The following is a 21504-nucleotide window of genomic DNA, read 5'->3' as shown; positions in this document are numbered from 1 at the left end:
TTGATCCAGCTGTACAGCTGGCCTGGCCCCCGGAGGCAAGCTGATACGAGCTGATAGCCCTAACGGTGAACCAAAAGCTGGCGGATACAGGCCGCCAGCGCAGCCCTGACTGCAGCAGGAGAGCTGGGAAAAGACACGGCCTTGGGTCTAAAGGCGGCAGCAAAGCCGTCGGGAAATTCTCCTCCAGCCCTGGGCCGCCTTCCCTGCCAGCACAGCTGGGGCACGGCTGGACCAGCTGCCCTGATCCTCCTCCTCCTCCCGGCAGGCTGCAGGGACACTCGCTGCGGTGGCAGCCCCCCAGTTTCAGGTCCTTCTGGTGAATGAGGGGGCACACAGGTTACCGGCATCACGCGCAGGTGGGAGCCGCCAGCTCTCAAACCAGAAGGGAACACGAAGGATTCTTTCCTTTTGAACACATTTCCAATCCGCTCTGCCTGCCTCAAACTCCCGCTTCTCCAGGAAGAGGAGGTGCAGTCCCCCAGAGGAGGTGCAGTCCCCCAGAGGAGGCTTTATATGCCTTGGAAAAGACATGAGATGCTGCAAGCACCTTAGTTCAGCCCCGAACCAGGAGCTACTCAGTGCCGTGCCTAACACCCAAGTAGGAAGGCAGCCCGGTTCTCTTTGTGACTTGCTTTCTAACCGCCACAAAAGAAATAGCAGTAATTGGCTTTTGCATCGAACGAGGAAAGGAGCAAGAACATTGGCAAGGGTGCAGCACAGACCTCCGACCTCCACGTTCCTACTGAGGTAACCTTGTCCTGTCAGCTGCCTGGTGGCAATTAAAAAATCAGTCCTCCTTGTTGAAATGAGGTATTAGGCTGCAACTGTCACGAAAAGGAAGATAGGTAGATAAATGAGAGGAATAAAAGTTAATCAAGTCCAGATTGGAAGGCACTGAAGGAGGTACCAGCAGCACCTGCAAATGAGGAAGAACAACGGGATGATCTTGAAGCTGGGAGCTCACAAAATCACCTCTCTTGGGAACGAAAAGCAGGAGATACGTTATAAAAACACTTCTACAACGGCTCTACGCAGCTTTCAGCCACCACAGTTCGCACCGTTTCCTGGAATCGGGTCTCGTTAAATGCCAGGCCCCGACGCGCTCGGAGCGGCCCCACGGAGAGCAAGGGCTCGTTGGCCAACTGTGACTGCCTGGCGGCAGAGGATGTCAACAGGGCACAGAGAGGATCCAGCAGAGGATGTCAACAGGGCACAGAGAGACACCTGCCGAAGGGCGACTGGAAAGGAGGAAAAAACCCTCAGTGTTATAGCAGACAGTCAGCAAGAAGAGTGTTTGCACCCGTGTTTGGGAAGGGCGGGGCAGAGGTTCGTGCAGAAACAGCAAACTTGCTGTCTGTGGCCACTAAACCATTTGCTCTTCAAGGTGTTTCACCCCGCGCTGTACTGACACCAGCATTACAACAGCCCCCAGGCTGCCATCACGCTCTGGTTCAGCTTCTTGACCTACGGTTACCCGTTTCCACAAAGCTCACTAACAAAATCCACAAATTTTCCCCGCTTTCCCAATCCTCGTTCCACTACCCAGCCCAACGCGTTAACTCCAGACACACAGGAGCACCGTCGGAGGCAGGTCTCTCGGGGCGGAAGGTGGGTCAGCTCTCTGCTCCGAGTCCAGCCCTTCCACAGAGCACTTTCTCTGGAAGCTAAGCCGAGAGCAGCGTGCGACACCTGGAAGATGAAACCCCCTCTCGCCCGTAGGAGGTGGCGAGTGAAACACAACACAAGGTTTCTTGTAACGCAGCCCAGGAGGGCAGGGAAGGGGCAAAAAGCACCCAGCGCAGCCTGGGAACAAAGCTACCGACGCAAGCCTCCTCCCAAAGCCACCGCAGCTTCCAAAACACCCCCCACCAGACAGATGCACTAATCACACGCGAGAAAGAGCTAGCGAAAGCCCCCAGAGCCCGCCCTAGCTGCTACCTGAATACCACTTAGTGTGCCCCAGTGCTTTGGAAACAGAGGTGCACACCTATAAGGTTTTTTTTTCAGATCATGATATGAAAAAAAGTGACTAGCCAACAGGATAATGCAAAATAATTGATTTTATTTAAAATAAAAAGCAAAACCACAATCATCCAAACAAGACAATTAACCCAGCTCTGCTGGATGGGGTGATAAAAGGAGCTAACAGCAGCAGCAGGGCTTGGAGCTGACAGTGTGACTGTCAAACGAATCAGCAAGCTCTCTCCTTCCCTCCTTTGCAAGGGGGATGCCAAAAACCTCCCGTTACAGTCAGCCCACAAAAGCCTTTCAGATTTGATTCGGTCAACAGTCTCGCTTCCTGCCCCACGATGGCTGGGGGGGATCGGGGAGGAAAAGGGTCTAGGTTAACTATGAAAGAGGTTGCTGTCTTTCTTCTAAGCATTTGGAAGGGCTTGATGTAACCGAGAAGACAAACTGGAGCCAGCGCACCCGAGCTGGAGAGGGGAGGAAGGTCTGCCAGTGCTTCCTCGGCGTCACCTGCTCCCACAGCACTTGTGCAGAGAGCAGGTGCCGGGATCGGCGCGCCTGGTGTTCGACATCTACAGTTCTGACGGGGTGTTTCTTCGTTTGCTCCTGAACTGTCACAGCAGACAAGCCTGTATCGGTTACCAGACTCAAAAGCACGGCCTGAGCTCACAAATCCCTCTGCCAGAGCGGGCAGGATGAGGACACCGATACGCACGGTACAACCGGGAAGCCCAGAGCCCAAACCCAGCCCGCGGCTCTCAGCCTGTCCCGGGGGGACCGAGGCGGCCCACAGAGCCCCACCGCGGGGGCCGAGGCGGAGCAGCGCTGCTGCCGCTTTGGGGCTCACGGAAACAAGGGGCCCACCGGGTCCGGGTGCTGGAGCACAGCAGCCTGCGACACCCCGGGGCGCTGCCGGACACAAAAGCAGTGGGGCCGGAATGAGGAACAGGGATGCCCCAAGAAGCACGAGCCCGGAGAAGCGAGAGCACGAAACCCACTCTCCCCAGTCAGCCTCCCGCGAGCACGGAGCTAGGCACGAGGGGAGCAGGGTTTTAAACTTCATTCCTCATTCACCCGGCCTGGAACGAGGGCCTGGGAAGCACCAGCTCCCCCCTTCCTGTAAGGCCAGTGAAGCTGACTCCCTGATGAGAGATAATTTAATCTAGTCCTATTTAAAAAAAAAAATCCCGACCTAGCAGGACCTCCTGTTTAGAGCAGGCCATGAAACGCCAACAGTTAAACTCTGGTGAAAACAAAAAGCCTTGTTCTGCTACAATTTATGTACCACACAGCAATTCTGGAAGGGCCACCCCAGAACACCACGTGGCCAAGAGCGCTGAACAACATCCCCAATGTTCTCTGCTACAAAAAGCTAACACCAGGTTAGGAAGTCTCCGGTTGCTTGGGACGTCTGGAACACTTTTTGTGGGAGGACGACTTCAAAGCATCTTACACAGCCATTGCGTTTCAGCCTCACAACACCCCTGCGAGGTAGGTATTTTCCTCATCTGCTGAAACAAAGACAGGAGCTCACCGACTGGGCTGAGGCAAGAGCCTGTAAGCGGAAGAACCAGAGATCCCCAGGAGTCCCGATTCCCAGGTAGCCTGGACAGACACGCCTTTGTTTCACATCAGAAAGCGCCTTGCGGAGAAGTCAGTGCGGCACTGCTGGTACCACGCCGCCTGCAGTCCACTTCAAACGCGCCGCTTGGCTGCGAGGGATGTCAAACGAACACAGGCTTCAACCTGAAACTGGTTTATTTCACACCACGGAAGAGTTCATAGGCACGGAGAATACTCTGCGCTCTGGAGCTTCCCACTGTGCTGCTGGCGGTGGAGCTGTGGCCTTCCCGGCCCAGCCACCGGGCTTTCACGCACGGGTAAGATTTTAAGACGGCAACGCTGAGCCGTGCGTGCCAAAACACAGCGGCAAGCTCCAGCATGAGCCCTCCCACTGACGTGCCAACTGTCAAGCCACCAAAGAGGGCAGTGGGCAGTTCTCTACGGGCTCCCCTCACCGTGACAGAGCTGAGACTTCTGAGCTTTCGCCTCTCCAGGCCCCCACATTCTTCCAAAAAGGCAGCAGCTGCAGCCTGCTCTGTCTGAGACACCCAGATTGTGCAGGCTCCCAGGCTGTTCAAGCGGGCAGGAAAAAAGGCAACCTTGGCCAGAAACGCTAAGAGCTTGAGAAGTTGGGGTTTTTTTAAAAAATGAAGTAATCTTGTGGAAGAATCTGTAGCAGTCTACAGAGCAAGTGTGCTCACTTATGCCTGGCTATCACAGCAAATTCAGAGTCTGCACAGCTAAAGGGTACCAAAAAACCTTCCCCCTTTCTGTTTTTCCACCACCACATTGCTCCTACACAAAGTGACTGGCACAGAAGATTCGGAAACAGAGATCTTGACAAACGTATTTAGATTCCCTTGTACATCAGGATATGGCCTGGTCTCCAAGAAGGGAAAGAGTGTTTAAATTGGAAGAGACAAGGTTGATAAAAAGATCAGAAAACCCAGGGAAGCCATGTTCTGGGTTCCACCAGACCCAACACCTATAAGAAAGTCACAGTTAAGGCTGCCAATCTGCTTTTTAATTCTGCTACCAGTGCCTGGGCATTATTGCAGGTTTACTCCACGCACACCACTTCTGCTTTCAAGTTTCCTCTTCCAAAGAAAAACAGCTGAAGTGAGACCTAACACCCACCTCCCAGGTCTCAGGAAAGCACCCCAACTCAGCTAGTTTCTGGCTGTGCTGTTCAGAGAGAGAGAGGCAGGATCACTTCCTTGCAGCACACCTTCAGCCAGCCAGACCTCTTCACTGACGCTACCAGCACAAGCCCCTGCTAAAAAACCAGCAGCTCCAACAGATCCCCTGGGGATGAGAGCTTCACCCAGCATAACACAAATGCATCTAACACAGACTTAAGCAACACGTTGCAGTTTTAAAAAGCATAAACCAAAACCGTGTCCCCTCCCAGTCCTTCAAAATTGGCACCACAAGTTCTGGAAAAGACTGAACCCCTAACCTCAAAGAAAAGCCATTTGGGTCTGTGAACTGCACTGGCCTGAATGAGCCCACGGCCCCATAACTACTTGGAATTTAAAGCCCAGCAACTGTTGTTACCATGTAAGAGTCAGACTTTTCCAGCTGTTGCCTAGTGCTACACAGCATGCCTGCACCTAAAGGATTGTAATTCCTGGCAAACGCCGACTTTTTTCCCCCCCCACGTTTTTTGCTGTGCAAGAAACTCCAGGATTCTCCCGCTCCATCGAGCTTCCTGTCGCAAGGTGCTAGTGCATCTTTGCTACCAGTCATCATAACAGACACAGAGCGAAGGTCAATGGACTGTTGCTGGTTAAGGTGTTGCACCTTAGATGTAGGTGTGTAGGTGAAGATCACAAAAGAGGCTTCAGGTCGGTGGTTACCTCCGCTGAAGTTGCTTCAGTGTTTGGAGCATTCCTACCACCTCCCCTTCCTGAAATTCTGGTGCGAGATCCGCCGGACATTCAGACAGGCCAAACGGGCTGGTGTTCCTTTCCTCAAGTGTACAGGACAACATGTAAACATACGACAGTGTCAAAGCAAGGCAGGTTTTTAGAGTTACCTGCTGGTTTTAAAAAGAGTTCTTTAAAAACTGACCGTCGTCTTCCTTGCCAGTTACGTGAACCATTAAATACTCGGCGTGTCCGTACCCAAAGCTGGGCTCTTAGTGCACTCGCCCGGGGCGCAGAGGGGACAAAGCATTGCACAAGGATGGAGAGTCGGGGCGTTCCCCTAGGAGTTACTCAGGAGCCAACCTTCGACAGCACATAATGAAGACGGATGTCTGGATCGAGGAAGAGTGACAAGAACTTAAGGACTGTGACAAACAGAAGCAGAAGGGGGTAGAACAGAGCTGGCTGGCTGCTAATGGAGCTTCGATCGGCAGCTGCCTCTAGGTGGGTGTTGTGATCTCTCAGGGGTAGCTGCGGCCTCCACAAGATTCCCTAATCCTGTCAAAAAACAAAGTACAACTGCCTGTCAACATTTCCCCTCGTATCAGGACAAAAGACAGCAGCATGCAGGTTAACTGTATGCCAATTCTTCCTACAGAATTGTACAAGCTAGACAGGCTTTTGTGTTTGGAACTGTGTCTATCAACGCATCTCTCACATAGCTGGGGCAGAAAGCCCACCCATCCTCACAGAGCGAAACACTCAGCATCCAGGATGGAGAACAGTGAAACCTGGAAAGCAAGTGTGCCAGGCACGGTGCCAATTTTAACTATTTAAGGTATGCATTTCAAAATTTGCAGGGCAAACAACTTAAAACATGCACGGGATTTCCAGAAGAACGGATCTGCACGAGTGCTCTGCCTTTTTACAGCTTTTTTTTGTTTTAAATAAAACCAGAAACAGGGTCTGCATTAGGGTTTGTTATCTCCCGCTGCTCATTCCCTGCCCAAAGTCACACTGGCTGCTGAAACGGGATTTGACAATGTTGTAACGAACAAACTGTTAAAACCTCCAGGGCAAACTAAGCAGTCAGTACAGTTCTCTCCAAGTGTTTAACGATGCTCTGTACTTGTAATTCAACTGTATTCAGGTCTGAGCAACCCCTGGAAACACGAGAGCAAGATAAACGGCAACACGTACAGGAGCAAACAGGTCGTCGGGCAGTACCCTGCGCTGGGAAGTCTGGCATGATACTGGGAATCTGGACTTCCTCAGGTGAATTACCATCACTCACCTTCTTTAACGGGCCACACAGCAGGCCACCCCAGCACTTGCAGCCATGCCAAAGCTGGGGCACCCAACAGCAGCACCCCAACGCAGGCAGGCAGCCAACGCGGCGGCAGCAGTTAACCAAACTGCAGGGAGTTTGCTTAACAATTTTGGCAAGCCGCTGCTACTGGAGAGAAATGCTTTGTTCAGCAAAGAATGTCTAAGTTCCTCCCTGCCGTACACTTCCAGATTCCCAGTTTCGCTGGTTTTAGCCTGTCAAGTCCAGAGAACTTCCTTCCTCTGCAACTTTACCCTAACCAATACCTATTCTTGGTTCTGCAATATTCAGGTTCCCTCCCTCTGGACTGACTAGAAACTTGCCTTTTTTTTTTTTAATAGGTAAACACAGACATTTGGGATGAATTTAGCCTTTTAACAGATAAAACAGTGGGCCAAAGTGAAGTAATCCAGGCAACACCAAGAGAAACTGTGCAACTACTTGAAGGTTTTCCATTTGGACAACCAGGCATTGAAACCTGAGTCCTGCCTGATCATTCCTCATCTGCAACTGTTTACTATTCATTTCTGCTCTCTGAAGAGCAGTTAAAACAGCCCACCTCCCCCATTAAATAGAAGTAAAATAAAATACTTTCTCTAGTCAAAGAGACAAGTAGGAAAAGTAATAGTAAAACTGTTTATTAAATAAAGTAAAAAACCTCATTGTTAAAAAAAATATCAAGAATCTTAGTTTTCAGTTTGGAGCAATTAAAATAATTCATGGAGGGAAGGTATCACCATGGCCAACTGCTTTATGTTCTGTAAGGAACCCCTTGCTCCCCATCGCCCCGTCCTGACGAACCACCCTCTCTGCAGTCTGCCAGCTCTGCCTTGCGTTGGCTTTGGCTTGTTGAAAAACAACAGTTGCCATCGGTCACCTGGAGGAGCTGCGCTCTTTGCTCACGCAGTCGTCCTGGGAAGTCGTGTCACCGTTCCCCATCATGCTGCACGTTCTCCTCTTTTTCCTCCGGTGCATCATCCCCTCTGTCTCAGAGCCAGAGTCACACTGAAGTATGAAGAGATGAAAACAGAATTCAGAGAAACCTAGCACACGCTTGGTGCTGTGGAATTCACCGTAAGAGCTACCTCAGCCACCCCAAATGATCAAAGAATGTGCTATTTTAGACTAGACACATGAAATAAATTTTAAATTGTTTAAAGATCAGGAACAGGTATATTCTTAGATTTCATCACTGACTAAGCTGGCTTTGGGCAAGACAACGGATGTGTTTGTTTTGGCTCTTAGAAGGACCTAATCTTCCAAGAGCAGACTCACTGCCTTCTGGAGGACTTGGGTGCCCGAAAGAGTCCCCTGTCATAACTGACAGGCACCGTTTTGGATCCTGCTGCCCCCTCCCCATCTTTAAAACATTCATTTCGCAGCCATTTTACGCAAGCATGGCTTAGCTGAGCGAGTGACAGATTTATATACAAACACAGATCAAACAAACCGAATTCATTCGGCAACACAAAGAGAGGCTTCAGCCAACAGAACCTGCTCAGACCACAGGCTCCTCCACCACGTAGATTTGTTTAGTTGCTTTCTATTAATTTCTTCCATAAAACATGAGTATTAGGATGAGGACACGCGATCAGGTACGGACAAAACAACACAACTGCAGGATATGGATCAGCTACTGTAGTAACGAGCATTACCTCTGAATCGGAGTCTGAGGAACTGGAACTTGAGGAACTGGAAGAATCGCTAGAACTGTCAGAAGCAATACCAGTAGATTCCTGCAGGTCAACCGAATCAGCCAAGGCTGCCAAGTCAGGATGTTCCTGCTTTAGGATCCTAAGCACAGTTGAAGTTTCAGGGTTAGCCTCTGAACAGTAACACTGCACGTAAACAAATGGTATTTTGGGGATTTGGTTTAAATAGAGACCGTGAAAAACAAGCTACTAAATCTCGTACCTGTACCATTTCCGTGACAACTTGGGTCTCCCTCTCACTGTCTTGTGCCACACCACAGGGAAGTTGGTACAGCTGGCAAAGTTTTGCGTGATGGCAATAGTTGTGTCCAGGTTGAGAACCACGTGCCACCAGCCACCTACAAACACAACACCGAGGGCCGTTTCTGGCTGCCCAGCAGAAAGCAAGTTCAAGAACAGCCACGTACACTTTTCCCATCGCACAGGCGGAGATTGGACCTCAGCTCCCAAACCCAGGCGAGTTTGCCACCACGTCACCTTTCCTCGGTCTTATTTCAGCATTTGCTCCAATGCTTTACAGATTCTGCTTACAGAAGGCGGCTCCAGGCTCTGACCAGCTCACGAGCAGCACTGAAGATCTGAGGTGACAGCGACACACTGGCTGCTGACGGCTTGTTTAATAGCAAGAGCCGCCGTAACCCAGACCACACAGAGGCCCTTTCTGTTAAGCTGGAGAGCACTTTCCATGCTGATTTAGCAAGGTTCTTATGACTACAGACTAACCTTTCATTTAAAAATAGATGCAAAACTGTTTCCCCATACAGGATAAAAATAGTCAGCGGTTCTTACACACCACTTATAACCTCATAAAAAGGCTAAGGAGACAGTTTAATGGAACCCGACAGCTACAAAATCTTAACAGAAGGTACACTGAGGAGTCACTAATAAGTGCCAAGACAATCACAAGGCACTCCTCAAACATGAAGTCAGCTGTATGTGAAGAGACAAGCAAAGCGGATAGAAGCTATGGGGCCACACTGCACAAAAACGATGCAAGACTTCGAGGTCAGACTTGGGCATGGAACTCGCCCGCTTTACCCACCTCACCTCCCAGCTGCAACGCGCACACAGCGTGCAGCCGCTCAGAGGGAACGGCATCTTTGTGGGATCTTTCTTTAGCTTTTGATTTCACGTGCAAGATGAAGCATAACTACAGAGAGGTGGGCGGAAACTGTCGCTGCCTTTAAGTAGTTCTTCTCACACAGCTAAGAAAAACCCGTATGCAGTCAGACTACCCAGGCTACAAAACTCAGTCATGAATTTTCTACAGTGTATATAAACTCAAACATTTTTGTCTAAGAGTTACTCATACTCAAACACCGCTATTATTTTGTGCCTTGACAGTTTCCTATTACTGCAGTTTATTTCAGGATCATGTTCCCGTGATGCTGCAACTCAGGTCCCATCTGTATGTCATCCGTACCACGTGCAATCCTACGCCACCAGCCAGATGTTTCAAGACATTCAGAAAATAACTGAATAGTCTCAAAGAGAGCCTTGCGATACAGATCCCTTTTGAAACGGCTCAGAGTAGTTTCTTTTGTAAGAGATAAGCCATATAAGAAAGCTGAAATATTCTCTTTCTCTCTACTATACTATACATGTTAAAAATACGGTTTTCTCTCCCAGAGTTCCTTGTTGGAGAGACTCGTGCATACCTGGCACAAAGACCGTCTCGCCTGGTTTCTGTAAGATTTCCAGGGGTTTGAATTCCGGGGGCCAGGTGGGGAGCTGCGTCCGAGGATAGATGACATTGAACCAAGTGATAGCCTCATCCTGCTGGTTTCCTCCCTCTTCTCGCGTCACTTTGATCAGCTCTCTGGGAGTGCTGGTAGGGAACAGGCACCAACGCTTATGGCCCTGGACTAAGGCATTCCACGCACTGGTTCCCAAGGGATCAATGTGAATTCCTGTTCCAGAACGAGGTGGGCCCATCACAAACCATCTGCACGGGGGGGAAAACCAAATCCTTTAGTCACAGAGCACACAAGTAGCCACCTTCTCCTGTCTTCATCTTAGACAGGACCTGGCAGCTGTTCGTTTCACATACGGTTAGAAATCAAGGCAGTTACAGCTCCTTCATTCACCTTCTTGAGACTGTTACGCTCACGCTACAGCAAAAACATACAACAAGGGTTTAAGCTAAAAACCAACACAAACTGGGACAGGAATGACTCTGGGACAAGAAAGTGCAGACAGTTTTTCATATTTCATAGCTGTATTTTGTTTTAAACAGTTCTTCAATAAAACATACAGAGACTTCAAGGTTTATGAATGTGACTAAGTCACAACAGCCTGCAATACGATTCTTACTATGCAGGGGATTTTTCCTAATCCTATGTTTTTCTAAAATTCGTCACTCATAAATGGATCCAGGACTGCAGAACAATGAGAAACAAACAAAAGGCAACACAAGTAAGGAACAGAGCGAAGTTACGCAACCCCGGCCTCCCTCTATGCCTTCTGTTCATTTACAACGGGCTTTTCATTCTAACACTTAACTAGCTGGAGCTTATTCTCCGGTGACCATTCAGGATTTGGTGTGTATATTCTCATTCCCCATTTGCCAGGTTTATTTCTCCCACTGGAGAACTTTATCTCCTACACATGTTTAACAGCATCAGCACTTTCAATTGCTCATTTCCCCTGTAACAGAACAGTAAGACCTACCATACCAGATAAAGCAGTGTAAGTGAGGTGACTTAATATCAGGCATCAAGAGGAAAAAAACGGCAGTAATTGTTTAATGAGCAGCAGGGAAGGTAGAAACTAAAGCACCAACAAGATCCCTCCATCGTGTGGCTGACAGGCAGCAAGAGGAGTTCAAAGGTTCAGAAAATATCGGAAGTCAGCAAGCTCTCCATCTCCCCTTTCCAATGCAGGTGTAAATTAAGCTGGTTTTCAAGTATCCTTTGCTAGCACCAACTGCGGGACTGCAAGCTTGGTTACCAAACTGCACTCTTCCTACTTCACAAAGGAGGCACAGAAACATAAATAAGCAGGTGTCTGTCACTTCTATTGTCAATTCACTCTTTAGATTCACACTAGCCTTGGAAAGCTAATTAAACCACAAGCAGAACACTCAAAGCTTTTACTAAGAAGTCAGAAGTGAAGCACAAAGACCTGACACAGACAGATGCACTGTTCAATACCATTCTTCTGGCTATAACCTGAATCTACACACAGGGAAGATTTAAAACCCCTTATTTAGCAACACCATCATTTACCAGCATCTTCCTCCAGGCGTTTAATTTACAATGAACATAATCCAGTTTGCCATAAGACATCAAATTTACTGTTAAAAGCTTCACAACCTGCAACTTCAATTTAAAAGCAAAAAACCCAAACTCCACCCCCCCCCAACTAAAATAGCTGCTTCAGTAAATGGCTTCCAAGAATTACTGCCTTTATTTTAAAGGGGAACAACTTCAATAAAGATGCTCTAAGCAGCATGAGCTCTCACTTTTAAGATCTATACGCTACCACACACCTCTCAGTCCAGAGGTCAACCCGTGCAGTTCACACCCTGATCATTTGATTAGAAAGCATTGCTTCCTGATGGATTTTCAACTGTGCTCTTAAACTACTGGATACTCTTCACCCGTTTCGGTACCTAGATGAAACCCCTAACTCCAGGAGGCACCAATGTGCTCTCTTGTGTCACTCATCTCTCAACAAATGGAGCCGCCTCAAACCCACCTTTTCCAGAACAAAGTACAAGAATTGTGAATACCAAGATCAAAATCACAAGCAAGGAGCTCAGCCTGTGCCTGTAGGCGGGGAGGGCGTGGGGACAAGACAGCAATACAAGTGAGTGACAACCAGATTATCTAGTTTACCTATAACTTGGGATACGTGATTCCCAGTTCCGTAACTGTATTCACTTTCTACTAGAGACTACACCTAGTGTGCTTTTGTGTTTGATCACAGCATTGGATGTTCTTCCCGGAACTGAATTATAAAAATGGTCTGTTACAACACTGTAAAAACACCTACTTCAGTGATTTTAAATAGAATCAGCTTCCTGCTTCACTCCTGCAAAAGCACAACTGGACTACAGACACGTGAGAGACCGCAGAGAAGCGAAGAGTACCGTTATTCATTCCTTGTTCTATTTTATTTAAAAAACCCACATCACAGCCTCATGTCACTCGAAGGGCAAGGCATTCTCTGACAATTATAACGTTGCTAGAAAGACTTTAATTACTGAGGAGGGTTCAGCTTATGCTCATACTGCTGTGAAGCGTTATATTAACATAGATGGAAATCACCTTTGTACCTAACAGCCCAAATGCAAGGCTGTTGCATTTGAATTCAGGAATGAAGTATCATTTCAACCCTTTTCCAATCAGATGTGAAAAAAAGAGAGTTGAAAAGATTACATAGATGTGAAATATTTGTTCCCTCTCAAAATCATCTGAAGGGGAGCTAAGAACTAGTTTTCACACTTCATACTCATCCAGCTTAAGATCTTCACCTCAAAAAGACCGACCCATAATTAAACAAAATTCCACACTATACGTAGGCCACTCGTGCAAAACCCAGGAGCTAGTCTTGATGCACTTAAAATTTGAAAGCCAGAAGGCACACAGAGCAAGAAGTTAACAATCATAATTTTCAGTAACTATGTAAGCTTCTTTGAAATCTAAAGTGAGGTAAACTGACTTAATAAAAAAAAAAAAAAGAAAAAAGAAAAAAAGAAAAAACTCACGAACTTGTAGCAACACTGGTGGCAGAAACAGAAATTGCGATACACAAACCGGCCCTTCCCTCCCGCTCGGGGTTATGAATGTACGCTCATTTCAAACCAGCGGACACAAAGCTATCACTCTGTTTTATACAAGACAACCATACCTATTTAGGAATAGCTGATGAGATGGAAAATACCTACTTCTATCTTACTGCCACTGTACTATACCTGTAAGGCGGCCTTCGTTTCTCCCCTGCGTACTGAAACAGATCATCAGTGAAGAATTTGGGTACTTTGTAGTCCTCCAGGAGTTTCCTGCGCTTGGGATGCTCCCCATAACTGCTGTCAAAGATGTAGAGCGGGCTGTCATCACGTGTGGTTTCCATGTACTCTATGTAGTATTTCATCTTCATCTTCACAGAATAACCGTCATTGTCCTCCCCACATTTGAACTTCTGGTTCCTATACTTGCGTTTCAGCCGTTCCAGAGTCCACTTCTCTTGGGCAGACCAGCCCACCTGGGCATTCAGCAAGACTACAGGCTTGTAGGGTTTTTCATAACGCTCAACAAATTCCTCCACTGTTAACTGGAGTGCATCTGCCCTCTCCACATTATCCTGAGAAACCAAGAGAGGAATAACACAACAGGCGTTAGGACAGACTAACGTCCTAGAACTGTGCTCTCTAATCCAGTGTGGAGGAGCTTCACGCTGAGACTTTCATCATACACTACGAGGGCATCAAGCCACCTAATGTGTTATTTTAAGCTCCCCGAGGCTGCAGCCCTATTTCCCATGCCCTGCTCCTTGCACCCATCGGCAACACCAGCAGGCTGAAGTCGTTTGGCACTCCTCCCCCACCAGGATAAGTCCCCAGGCGCAAAGGCCACCCCTGCCCTTTCGGCTGCCACATCCCCTGCTGCATTCCACCCCCTCGGCGCCCCGAAGATGGCACCTGGGAATTACGTGGGCGCTCCGACACTGAGGGCGCCCATCCCATCCCGGCTGAGCCCTGACCTCCCCGCACCCCTCGCCACGTGGAGGCAGGAAAAAACCCGCGGGTGTTGCTTGACCTCCCCGCCCTGACCCCTCTCCCTCAGGGGTCCCTGCCTCGGCACCCCCAGGGAGCCCCGCCAGCTCTCAGGCAACCCCGGCCTCAAGAAAGGGCCCTTTCCCCAATCCCACCGGGCTCCCCCCAACCCCTCCTTTCCCCTCAGGCCTCCCCAGTCCCCCCTCAGCTGTCGTGCCCCCATTCCCATCAGAGCCTCGCTATTCCCCTCAGGGCCTCCCTATTCCTCTCAGGGCCTCCCTATTCCCCTCAAGCCCCCATTCCCCTCCCCCCCACCCCCCTCAGCCCCCCGTTCCCCTCAGGCGAGGCGGGGGCGGGGCGGCCGGGGCGCACCTTGCAGGCGGCGGGGCTGAGGGGGAAGGTCTCGCAGTAGTTGTGGCGGGTCCAGTCCAGCGAATCCTTCAGCTCGGGCCGGGCACTGCGCTTCGCCTCACGGATCCGCTTCTTGCTTTTATGATTCATGGCGGCGGTGTCGGCGGCAGCGCTAAGGGCCCCCACCATCCGCCGCCGCTGCCCCCGCCGTGCCCCAGGCCCCGCTCCCCGCCCGCCCCGGTCCCGGCCCGGCCGCACCTTCGAGAAATTTCACCCCCTTGCCGCCGCTGTCGCCGCGGCCCCGCCCCCGCCGCTCTCCCATTGGTTCGCTGCGCCATCGTCTTCCGCCACGCCTCGCCCGCCCTCCGCCGCTGATTGGTCGAGGAGGGGAAGCGGCGCGGCCGGGCCGCCATGTTGGGAGGGCGGGTGTAGCGGGAGGCAGGAAGGGAGCGAGGCTGCCGGTTGCCCTTGGCCACGCGGCTCCGCGCCCGCTCGCCGGCGGGAACCAGCCCCCCCGCCGCCTCTCCCCTTCCTCTGGCGAGCCCGTGCTCGGCGCCCGCTGCTCCCCTGACACAACCGCGTGTCACCCGGTTCGTGCGGGACCGCGCGGTGCCCCTGACGGCACCGGCCCGCGGCGGGGAACCCGTCCAGCCCCGCCGGGACAACGGCGCGGGCGGGAGCGGCCCGGTTTAACCGCCACACTCAGGGGAAGCCCCTCGGAGCGCCGGGCCGGGCCCGCCGCCATCAGCGCCCGCGGCGGCGCTCCGCGTGACGCCACGCCCGGAGAAGGCGCCCATTGGTTCGCACGGCCCGGTGCCATACGTCGCCGCCCGCGATTGGACGGCGGCGCAGCGCGGCACGGCCATGGGGGAGCCGCGGCGGCGGCGGGGCGGCGTGCGGCGGTACCGCTTCGGGGAGGGGCCGGCGGCGCTGGTGCTGCGCATCCCCGAGGTACCACCCCGGGGGGGGGGGGGGGGGAGTGGGGTGCGGACCGGCGGTAAAACGGGGACGTCGGTGCGGCCGCCTCGGCGGCGGAGCGGAGCCCGCCGTGCCAGCGCCACGCCCGGTGTGTTTCAGGTGCTGGACTCGCAGTACGGCATGTACGTGTGGCCCTGCGCCGTGGTCCTGGCCCAGTACCTCTGGGCCCACCGGGGCAGCCTGCCCGGCAAGCGAGTGCTGGAGGTACGGCCGCCCCGCCCCTCTCGCCACCCCCGGTCATTAGCGGCAGGGCCGGCGTCCCCGTTCGGCCGCCGTGAACACGCCGCGGTTTCAGATCGGTGCGGGCGTGAGCCTCCCCGGTGTGCTGGCGGCCAGGTGCGGCGCCCAAGTGATCCTGTCCGACAGCGAGGAGCTGCCCCGCTGCCTGCGGAACGGCCGGAGGAGCTGCCTGATGAACGGGCTGCCCCGCGTCCCCACCGTGGGGCTCACCTGGGGGCGGGTGTCCCCGGAGCTGCTCGCTCTCGCGCCTGTAGACATCATTTTGGGCTCGGATGTCTTTTTTGACCCAAAAGGTACGTTGATACTCTGGGGTGGCTTTGATTTGTGACAAACTTCGTGTCCCCAGGGGTGCTGGGAGCGCTGTCACCTCAGGTGAGGGCCGTTGGGGCACCGGAGCAGTTGTTCCTGGGGCGATTCCAGCGCTGAGGTGTCCTCAAATACCACCGGGGGGGGGAGTAGAAAACAGAGCAGATGAACCAACTGCTCAAGGCCCCGCTGCTCTCGTGGAGAGGCTATTAGTCTTGTGTAGATTTTTAATTACCCTTGTGTACCACCAGGCCTGTGACCTGGAACCCAGAGACTAACCCCGATTGCTTCATCTCCCCAAACCGCACAGACTTTGAAGATATTTTAACTACAATTTACTTCTTGCTGGAGAAGAATCCACATGCTCAATTCTGGACTACTTATCAAGTCCGAAGGTAAACGCTTTTTCATATTTAAGACTCAAATCTTAATTCCTGTCTCAGCTCCCGAAGAGCATTAACTTCTCCGAGGCAGCACCGCACCGCTTCCCGAGAGGCTCCTCCTCAGATTGGGGAGCCAGGTAAATCCTGGGGGTAGCAGGTTAAAGCAGCCAAACCAGAAAATAACCCACGAACCACCCCTTTACGGTTAACTAGAAAACTGCTGCAAACTCGGTTTTGTGACCTGTTGCGTTTCAGTTTGGTCACAATCTCCTGTAACTACTGCAGAAGTTAGAAACCTGCCTTGCCTTTTCACACACTGGTATTTCCTCCCCAGTGCTGACTGGTCTATTGAAGCTTTGCTCTGCAAATGGAAACTGAAGACCGTCCACGTTCCCTTACGTTCCTTCAGTGCAGACAAAGAGCACTTGGCCAGCTCCTCTCTACCAGGAAGACACACAATCGAAATGATGATCATTTCACTGGCACACTCAGATGGTACTTAAGTTTATTCCGCTTGATGGTTCCAATACAAGATGATACTTAACCGCTCGCTGTAGCACGGATCTGCAGGAAACAGTCCTGTTTACAGCAAACCTCATGCATATTTTTCAGGAAGCAGATCCCCTTAGCAGTAATTCTGAAAACATGCATTGTAAAAATAAAGCTGTTTGATTGTTCACCTGTGGCTTTTGGGAAATTTGTGCTACTCCCCAAAGCCCCTGTCACAGGTCAAAGACTCAATTCCGTTCCGTAAGCCACTACACAACATAGCTCAACCGCCTGACAATGCACCAAGAGCCAACTTCAATTCACAAGTCGGCTATGCAGGAAAAAGTTAACCGCACTCTTTCGAGATTAAAAAAATATCCCCAAAAGATGTTTCCCAGGACTGAAGCTCCTTCCCAAAGACTCACGTAGGAAAGCCAGCCCCTTTGTTTCTAAAGGCATCTGCGCAGACTGCCGCTAGGCACAGCCCTGGAACATACAACTCCTCGGTTGGTAGAAAAGCACTTTTAATCCTCCAGCCAGCCAGACGGCCAGTATTCAGATGTTTCCATTCCCAGTGAACATACATGCATGAAGTTAACAAGGCATTGCAATCCCCCTTGAAGTTACAATTCGTTGGGTACCCAAATCAAGAAACAAGCAATCGCCACGGTTAAGATCAGCTCCCAGCAAGCAGCAGCCTGTTGAGCCAGGGCAAGCACACGGCCCACGCAATTAGTACTGCTCAGGGTGTATCTTCCATCACAACGTCCGGCGGACCCGCCTGGTGCTGGGTTCAGTCTGGTGGGCAGCACTGGCCGTGCCACCGTCGGGTTAGTCACGACACCAGCTCAGTTCGCCCGCGGGAATTTAAAAGCAACCCCAGTGGATAAAATTGAGCAGCAGTAGAACGCATCCAGTTACTATATAGAAGTTAAACATTGACAGTGTAATTGCAGAAATCTTTTCAAGCTAAAAATAAGCTGACTCGGACATTAAGTTGAGAAAAGTTAACACAGAAAAATGTTTAATATTAACTACAGAGACAGTGGGTATAGTACAGAATGTCTTAAGCAAAAGATACACCAATCAGTACTTACAAAGGAATGAACCATTTCGTTTCTTAACATTACATTTCTCATATGTAAGTTCGTATATGCAGGTTGGTAAGTTTTACCATTCTGGAAAAAATAAGGTGTGTATATCATCAGCTAGATGTGCTCACTGTATGCTCCATTATTTTTACGCAAGGCCCGGGTGACTGGAAGTGCAGTTGTCAGGCATTTTAATTAACTGGACAGCCATTTGTTTCTGCACGACAAGGCATCGTTACACAGGAGCAATCAGGAGAAAACAGGAAACAGCCAAGCACTCTGCACTGCAACACGCCACCTTAACAGCTAACCAGCATTACTCAACTGCTACACAACTGCGCCTAGTGCACAAAAATACATAAGAGAAGAGATTAGAATTGAGTCTGATAAAACCATCTTTTCAAATATCAACTGTCACCTGAAAAGATTTCTACCAATTTGAATTTGAAGATACTATTTGAATCCAAAGTTAAAAAAAAAAAGCATTTACAGTAAGTTTCAATTAAATTGAAGTTTTGCAGAATTTTGTTTAAGGAATGAAGACAAAATTGAGAATACTTTTTGACAGTTAGCTACTCGGCATATAATGGCTGCATGTTTCCTCAGTATGAAACTGAAGCAGCAAGTTACCATCAGTTTTAATTTGAAATAAAAGTCAGCACTATATAAACAAAAATGAAGTTTTACCTCAAATATCCAAGCCAATAATGAAATCGGTAGTCGTTCACTTCACTAAATTACAAGAAATTTGAATAACAGCAACAAAATGGCACATAAAATGTAAAATCTGCCACTTGAGGCGCAACTTAAACAAGTAAAAAGTTAGACAAAATGTTACAAAATAACCTTTTCAACAGCTGGTTGCTCGTGCCAGGGGTCTCTCCAATGGACTGAAGACTCAAGCGATCTTTTCCCCCCAAAGGCGTCCTTTATGTAGGTTCTCATTTATCTGATGCATCTAGGTTTGAAGAGAGAGAAGTTCAGCCAGGTTTCTACCTTGTCTCTTTTGTTTGTGTGGATGACTTCAGGTATACTTCTAGTTGTGTTTCAACTGGCTTTGCCTAATTTAATTAAGTTTTAGGAATTTCCATAGTGTTCCACCTCCCCCCCGTGTGTTGCTTTACTTCAGAGGCCAAATGTAAGGTTCTTGTCAAAGTATTTAGTTACAAAGAAGAACAAGCATCAGGCTGGAGATCAAGCCACATTAACTTCAATTCAGCCTGTTCCAACAGTCGTTTATTAAAAGTTATATAAAAGTTATAAAACTAACACTCCTTCATAAAGACTTAACTAAACGCTAATTAGCATTCAAAACAAAAAGTGTGACTAATTTTGCTACAATTATCTAACTGCAGAGCTAGCTTAGGCCCTTTCCTTTTAAAAATAGGACCAAACAGTTTGAAGGGTTAAAGACACACTATCCTTTCCCCACCCGGTGTATCCTTAGATGCCTCTTCAAGATGTCGACTTGAGGAAAAAATAGTTTCCATGGTTTTCTCGTTGCAAGGAATTTGCCACTTTTCTAGAACAGTTATTACCTCCAGTCAGTACAACGGCCACTGAACCGATCTTCCGTTATAAAAGGATAGTGTATCTTTAACATTTAAAGACAAACCTGCTCCAATACACGCCCACAGAAACTGGTCCCTGGAGGATCAGCCAAATCAGTTAAAATCTGCAATACTGGCCAATATTCTTTTAGCAAACAGGAGACCGCAGCTTTAAAGGGGAAAATGCAGATGTTGGATAAATACAGTAAGAAATAGTCATTTTCATCATAGGTTGCGTCTCATACAATATTTTATTAAAACCAAGCCATTAATCTCTCAATAAAACATTTTCTCTGTAAAAAAAATTCTCCGTAGAAAGCCCTTCGGTATTAATTTCCCTAAACCAATAACCAAAACGCACTGCTCAAATAATAATAATTAAAAAAAAAAACAACTAACAGTGTGCCCCGTTAGGATTCACTTGCTTCAGGCTATTAATACTCTAAGAACTACCCAACACCCCACCTAAGTGCTACTATAAAGTAACATGCAACATGTGCTGATCCGGAGGTACATTACCATGTTCCTAGGAGGACACAGCTCCTTCTTCTTCCGGAGACTTGGGAGGGCTCTTAGACCTGGATCTAGAGTTGGATTCCCTCTTTGAGGCAGGGGGAGGGCTCCTAGATCTGGACCGGGATCTTGACCTGGACCGGGATCTGGAGACAGATGAGGACTTTGACTTGGATCTCCTGGCAGACCTGGACTTCGAGGTGGAGCGAGACCGCGAGCGTGTGCGAGACCGGGATTTGGATCGACTGTAGCGGGACCGACTGCGGGATCTAGAGCGGCTCCTGCTTCTAGATCGGCTGCGACGGCGTCTTCTAGGACTAAAACATCCCGGGAAGAAAGAAAGAAAGAAAAAAAACCCAACAAAACAGCGTTAAAAGTTGAACACGGGCGGCGCAACAGACTTCAGCAACTACCGCGGGACAGGGAGGGCGGAAAGGGACCCACGTGGGCACGAAAATGAGTGTTAAGAGGGCGCCATTGTTCAGAGTGAGTGGCCGGGAGCTACATCTACTACAGGGCGAAACCCTTCCACTCCGTGAGAACTCCACGTGCCTTTACTACTAAACCCCTACTCCCCCCTCCCAACCCGGCCACGGAACTCCCTCGGAAAAGGGAGCAAACCCAAGCGCTCCCCGCTGTAGAGGCGCATGCCGAAGCCCCGTTTCCCCGCCGCATTACTCCAAACTCCGCTGCCCCCCCTGCCCCCCTTCCAGGCGCTCACCTGCGGCTGCGGCGCCCGTAGCCACTGCTCCCGTAGCGGCGCGGCGGCGGGCCACGCCGGCTGTGGTGGGAGTCGGGGGGGCGACCGTAGCGCGCCATCTGGACGCGGAGCTCCCGGCCATCCAGCACGGCCCCGTCCATGGCGTCCATCGCGTCCTCGGCATCGCGTTTGTCGTGAAAACGGACGAAGGCGAAGCCTCGGCTCTCCTTGGTGTAGCGGTCCCGGGGAATGTAGACATCTCCCACGCGGCCGTACTTCTCGAAGACCCTCCGGAGCGTGTCCGGGGACGTACGGTAGGTCAGGTTGTCCACCTTGAGGGACGTCATGCCCTCCACGTCCGGCGGAGGGCGCCCGTAGCTCATGGCGGGCAAAAGCCCCCGAGGGGCGGCGGCGGCTGAGAAAAAGAAACCTGAGGGAAGGGGGGAGGGCGAGTCAGGAGACGGCGCGGCCCTGAGGGGGGAAGCGCCTCACACCGGAGGGGGGGCGCCGGAGCGGCGGCCCAGCAGAGTCCAGCAAGGAGGAGAGCTACAGGGCATAGGGGACGGCCGCGGGGTCCTCAGCGGAGAGGGAGGAGCAGACACCCACCTCTGGGGTCCGGGTGGGAGGCGGCCTAAGGCCGGAGCGGAGGCGAAGCGCCAGCACCGGCCACCCCGGCCCGCTGCTGCGAGGAAATGAGCGGGGCGCCGCCCGCGCGCGCCTACTTAACGCCACAAAATGGCCGACGG

The 21504-nt window shown here is 50.6% G+C and overlaps 3 protein-coding genes across 8 annotated transcripts; 1 reads left to right on the top strand and 2 right to left on the bottom strand.

The window, feature by feature from the left end:
- Positions 1-2784: 2784 nt before the first annotated feature.
- JMJD6 (jumonji domain containing 6, arginine demethylase and lysine hydroxylase) lies at positions 2785-14697 on the bottom strand. 2 transcript variants are annotated; one of them, XM_086473679.1, is made up of 7 exons: positions 14530-14697; positions 13357-13745; positions 10097-10383; positions 8641-8776; positions 8382-8520; positions 7604-7731; positions 2785-5957 (listed from the first exon to the last, which is right to left on the bottom strand). In XM_086473679.1, exons 1-7 carry the CDS (start codon positions 14695-14697, stop codon positions 5921-5923), a joined length of 1284 nt encoding a protein of 427 aa, XP_086329805.1. In that variant the 3' UTR covers positions 2785-5920. The 2 variants fall into 2 exon arrangements, with proteins under 2 accessions (XP_086329805.1, XP_086329806.1); XM_086473680.1 differs by having other exon boundaries at positions 8647-8776; positions 14530-14688.
- A 675-nt stretch (positions 14698-15372) lies between these two features.
- Positions 15373-17094, top strand: METTL23 (methyltransferase 23, arginine). Its single transcript, XM_086473389.1, has 4 exons — positions 15373-15690; positions 15782-16019; positions 16343-16427; positions 16750-17094. Exons 1-4 carry the CDS (start codon positions 15373-15375, stop codon positions 16916-16918), a joined length of 810 nt encoding a protein of 269 aa, XP_086329515.1. The 3' UTR covers positions 16919-17094.
- Positions 17095-17411: 317 nt separating this feature from the next.
- SRSF2 (serine and arginine rich splicing factor 2) lies at positions 17412-21174 on the bottom strand. Of its 5 annotated transcripts, none has more exons than XR_015183903.1 (3): positions 20780-21174; positions 18842-20375; positions 17412-18336 (listed from the first exon to the last, which is right to left on the bottom strand). XR_015183903.1 is itself a non-coding variant. In XM_086473653.1 (3 exons), the coding sequence occupies exons 1-2, from the start codon at positions 21139-21141 to the stop codon at positions 20072-20074; spliced, it is 666 nt and encodes a 221-aa protein (XP_086329779.1). In that variant the 5' UTR covers positions 21142-21174; the 3' UTR covers positions 17412-19714; positions 20065-20071. The 5 variants fall into 5 exon arrangements, 3 of the variants coding, with proteins under 3 accessions (XP_086329779.1, XP_086329781.1, XP_086329778.1); XR_015183902.1 differs by having other exon boundaries at positions 17412-18953; positions 19611-20375; XM_086473653.1 differs by having other exon boundaries at positions 17412-19714; positions 20065-20375.
- Positions 21175-21504: the final 330 nt, after the last annotated feature.

This window comes from Leptosomus discolor, chromosome 15, assembly GCF_034619465.1.
Source record: "Leptosomus discolor isolate bLepDis1 chromosome 15, bLepDis1.hap2, whole genome shotgun sequence".
Classification (NCBI taxonomy): domain Eukaryota; kingdom Metazoa; phylum Chordata; class Aves; order Leptosomiformes; family Leptosomidae; genus Leptosomus; species Leptosomus discolor.
The sequence above is the reverse complement of the archived record's forward strand: the minus strand, read 5'-3'. Positions and strand labels throughout refer to the sequence as shown.

Bases quoted from the DNA above. Each gene is read 5' to 3' on its own strand.
- JMJD6 (XM_086473679.1), bottom strand. From the start codon at position 14,697: ATGGTGGGGGCCCTTAGCGCTGCCGCCGACACCGCCGCCATGAATCAT. The intron at 8,777-10,096 runs GTATGCACGAGT...TTGTGTTTGTAG, and splicing joins CGAGACGGTCTTTGTGCCAG to GTGGCTGGTGGCACGTGGTT. The intron at 5,958-7,603 runs GTGACCGATGGC...GTTTTTTGACAG, and splicing joins AAAGAGCGCAGCTCCTCCAG to GATTAGGGAATCTTGTGGAG.
- METTL23 (XM_086473389.1), top strand. From the start codon at position 15,373: ATGGGGGAGCCGCGGCGGCGGCGGGGCGGCGTGCGGCGGTACCGCTTC. The intron at 15,691-15,781 runs GTACGGCCGCCC...CCGCGGTTTCAG, and splicing joins CCGGCAAGCGAGTGCTGGAG to ATCGGTGCGGGCGTGAGCCT. The intron at 16,020-16,342 runs GTACGTTGATAC...CAAACCGCACAG, and splicing joins TGTCTTTTTTGACCCAAAAG to ACTTTGAAGATATTTTAACT.
- SRSF2 (XM_086473652.1), bottom strand. From the start codon at position 21,141: ATGAGCTACGGGCGCCCTCCGCCGGACGTGGAGGGCATGACGTCCCTC. The intron at 20,376-20,779 runs GTGAGCGCCTGG...GGGATGTTTTAG, and splicing joins TACGGGCGCCGCAGCCGCAG to TCCTAGAAGACGCCGTCGCA.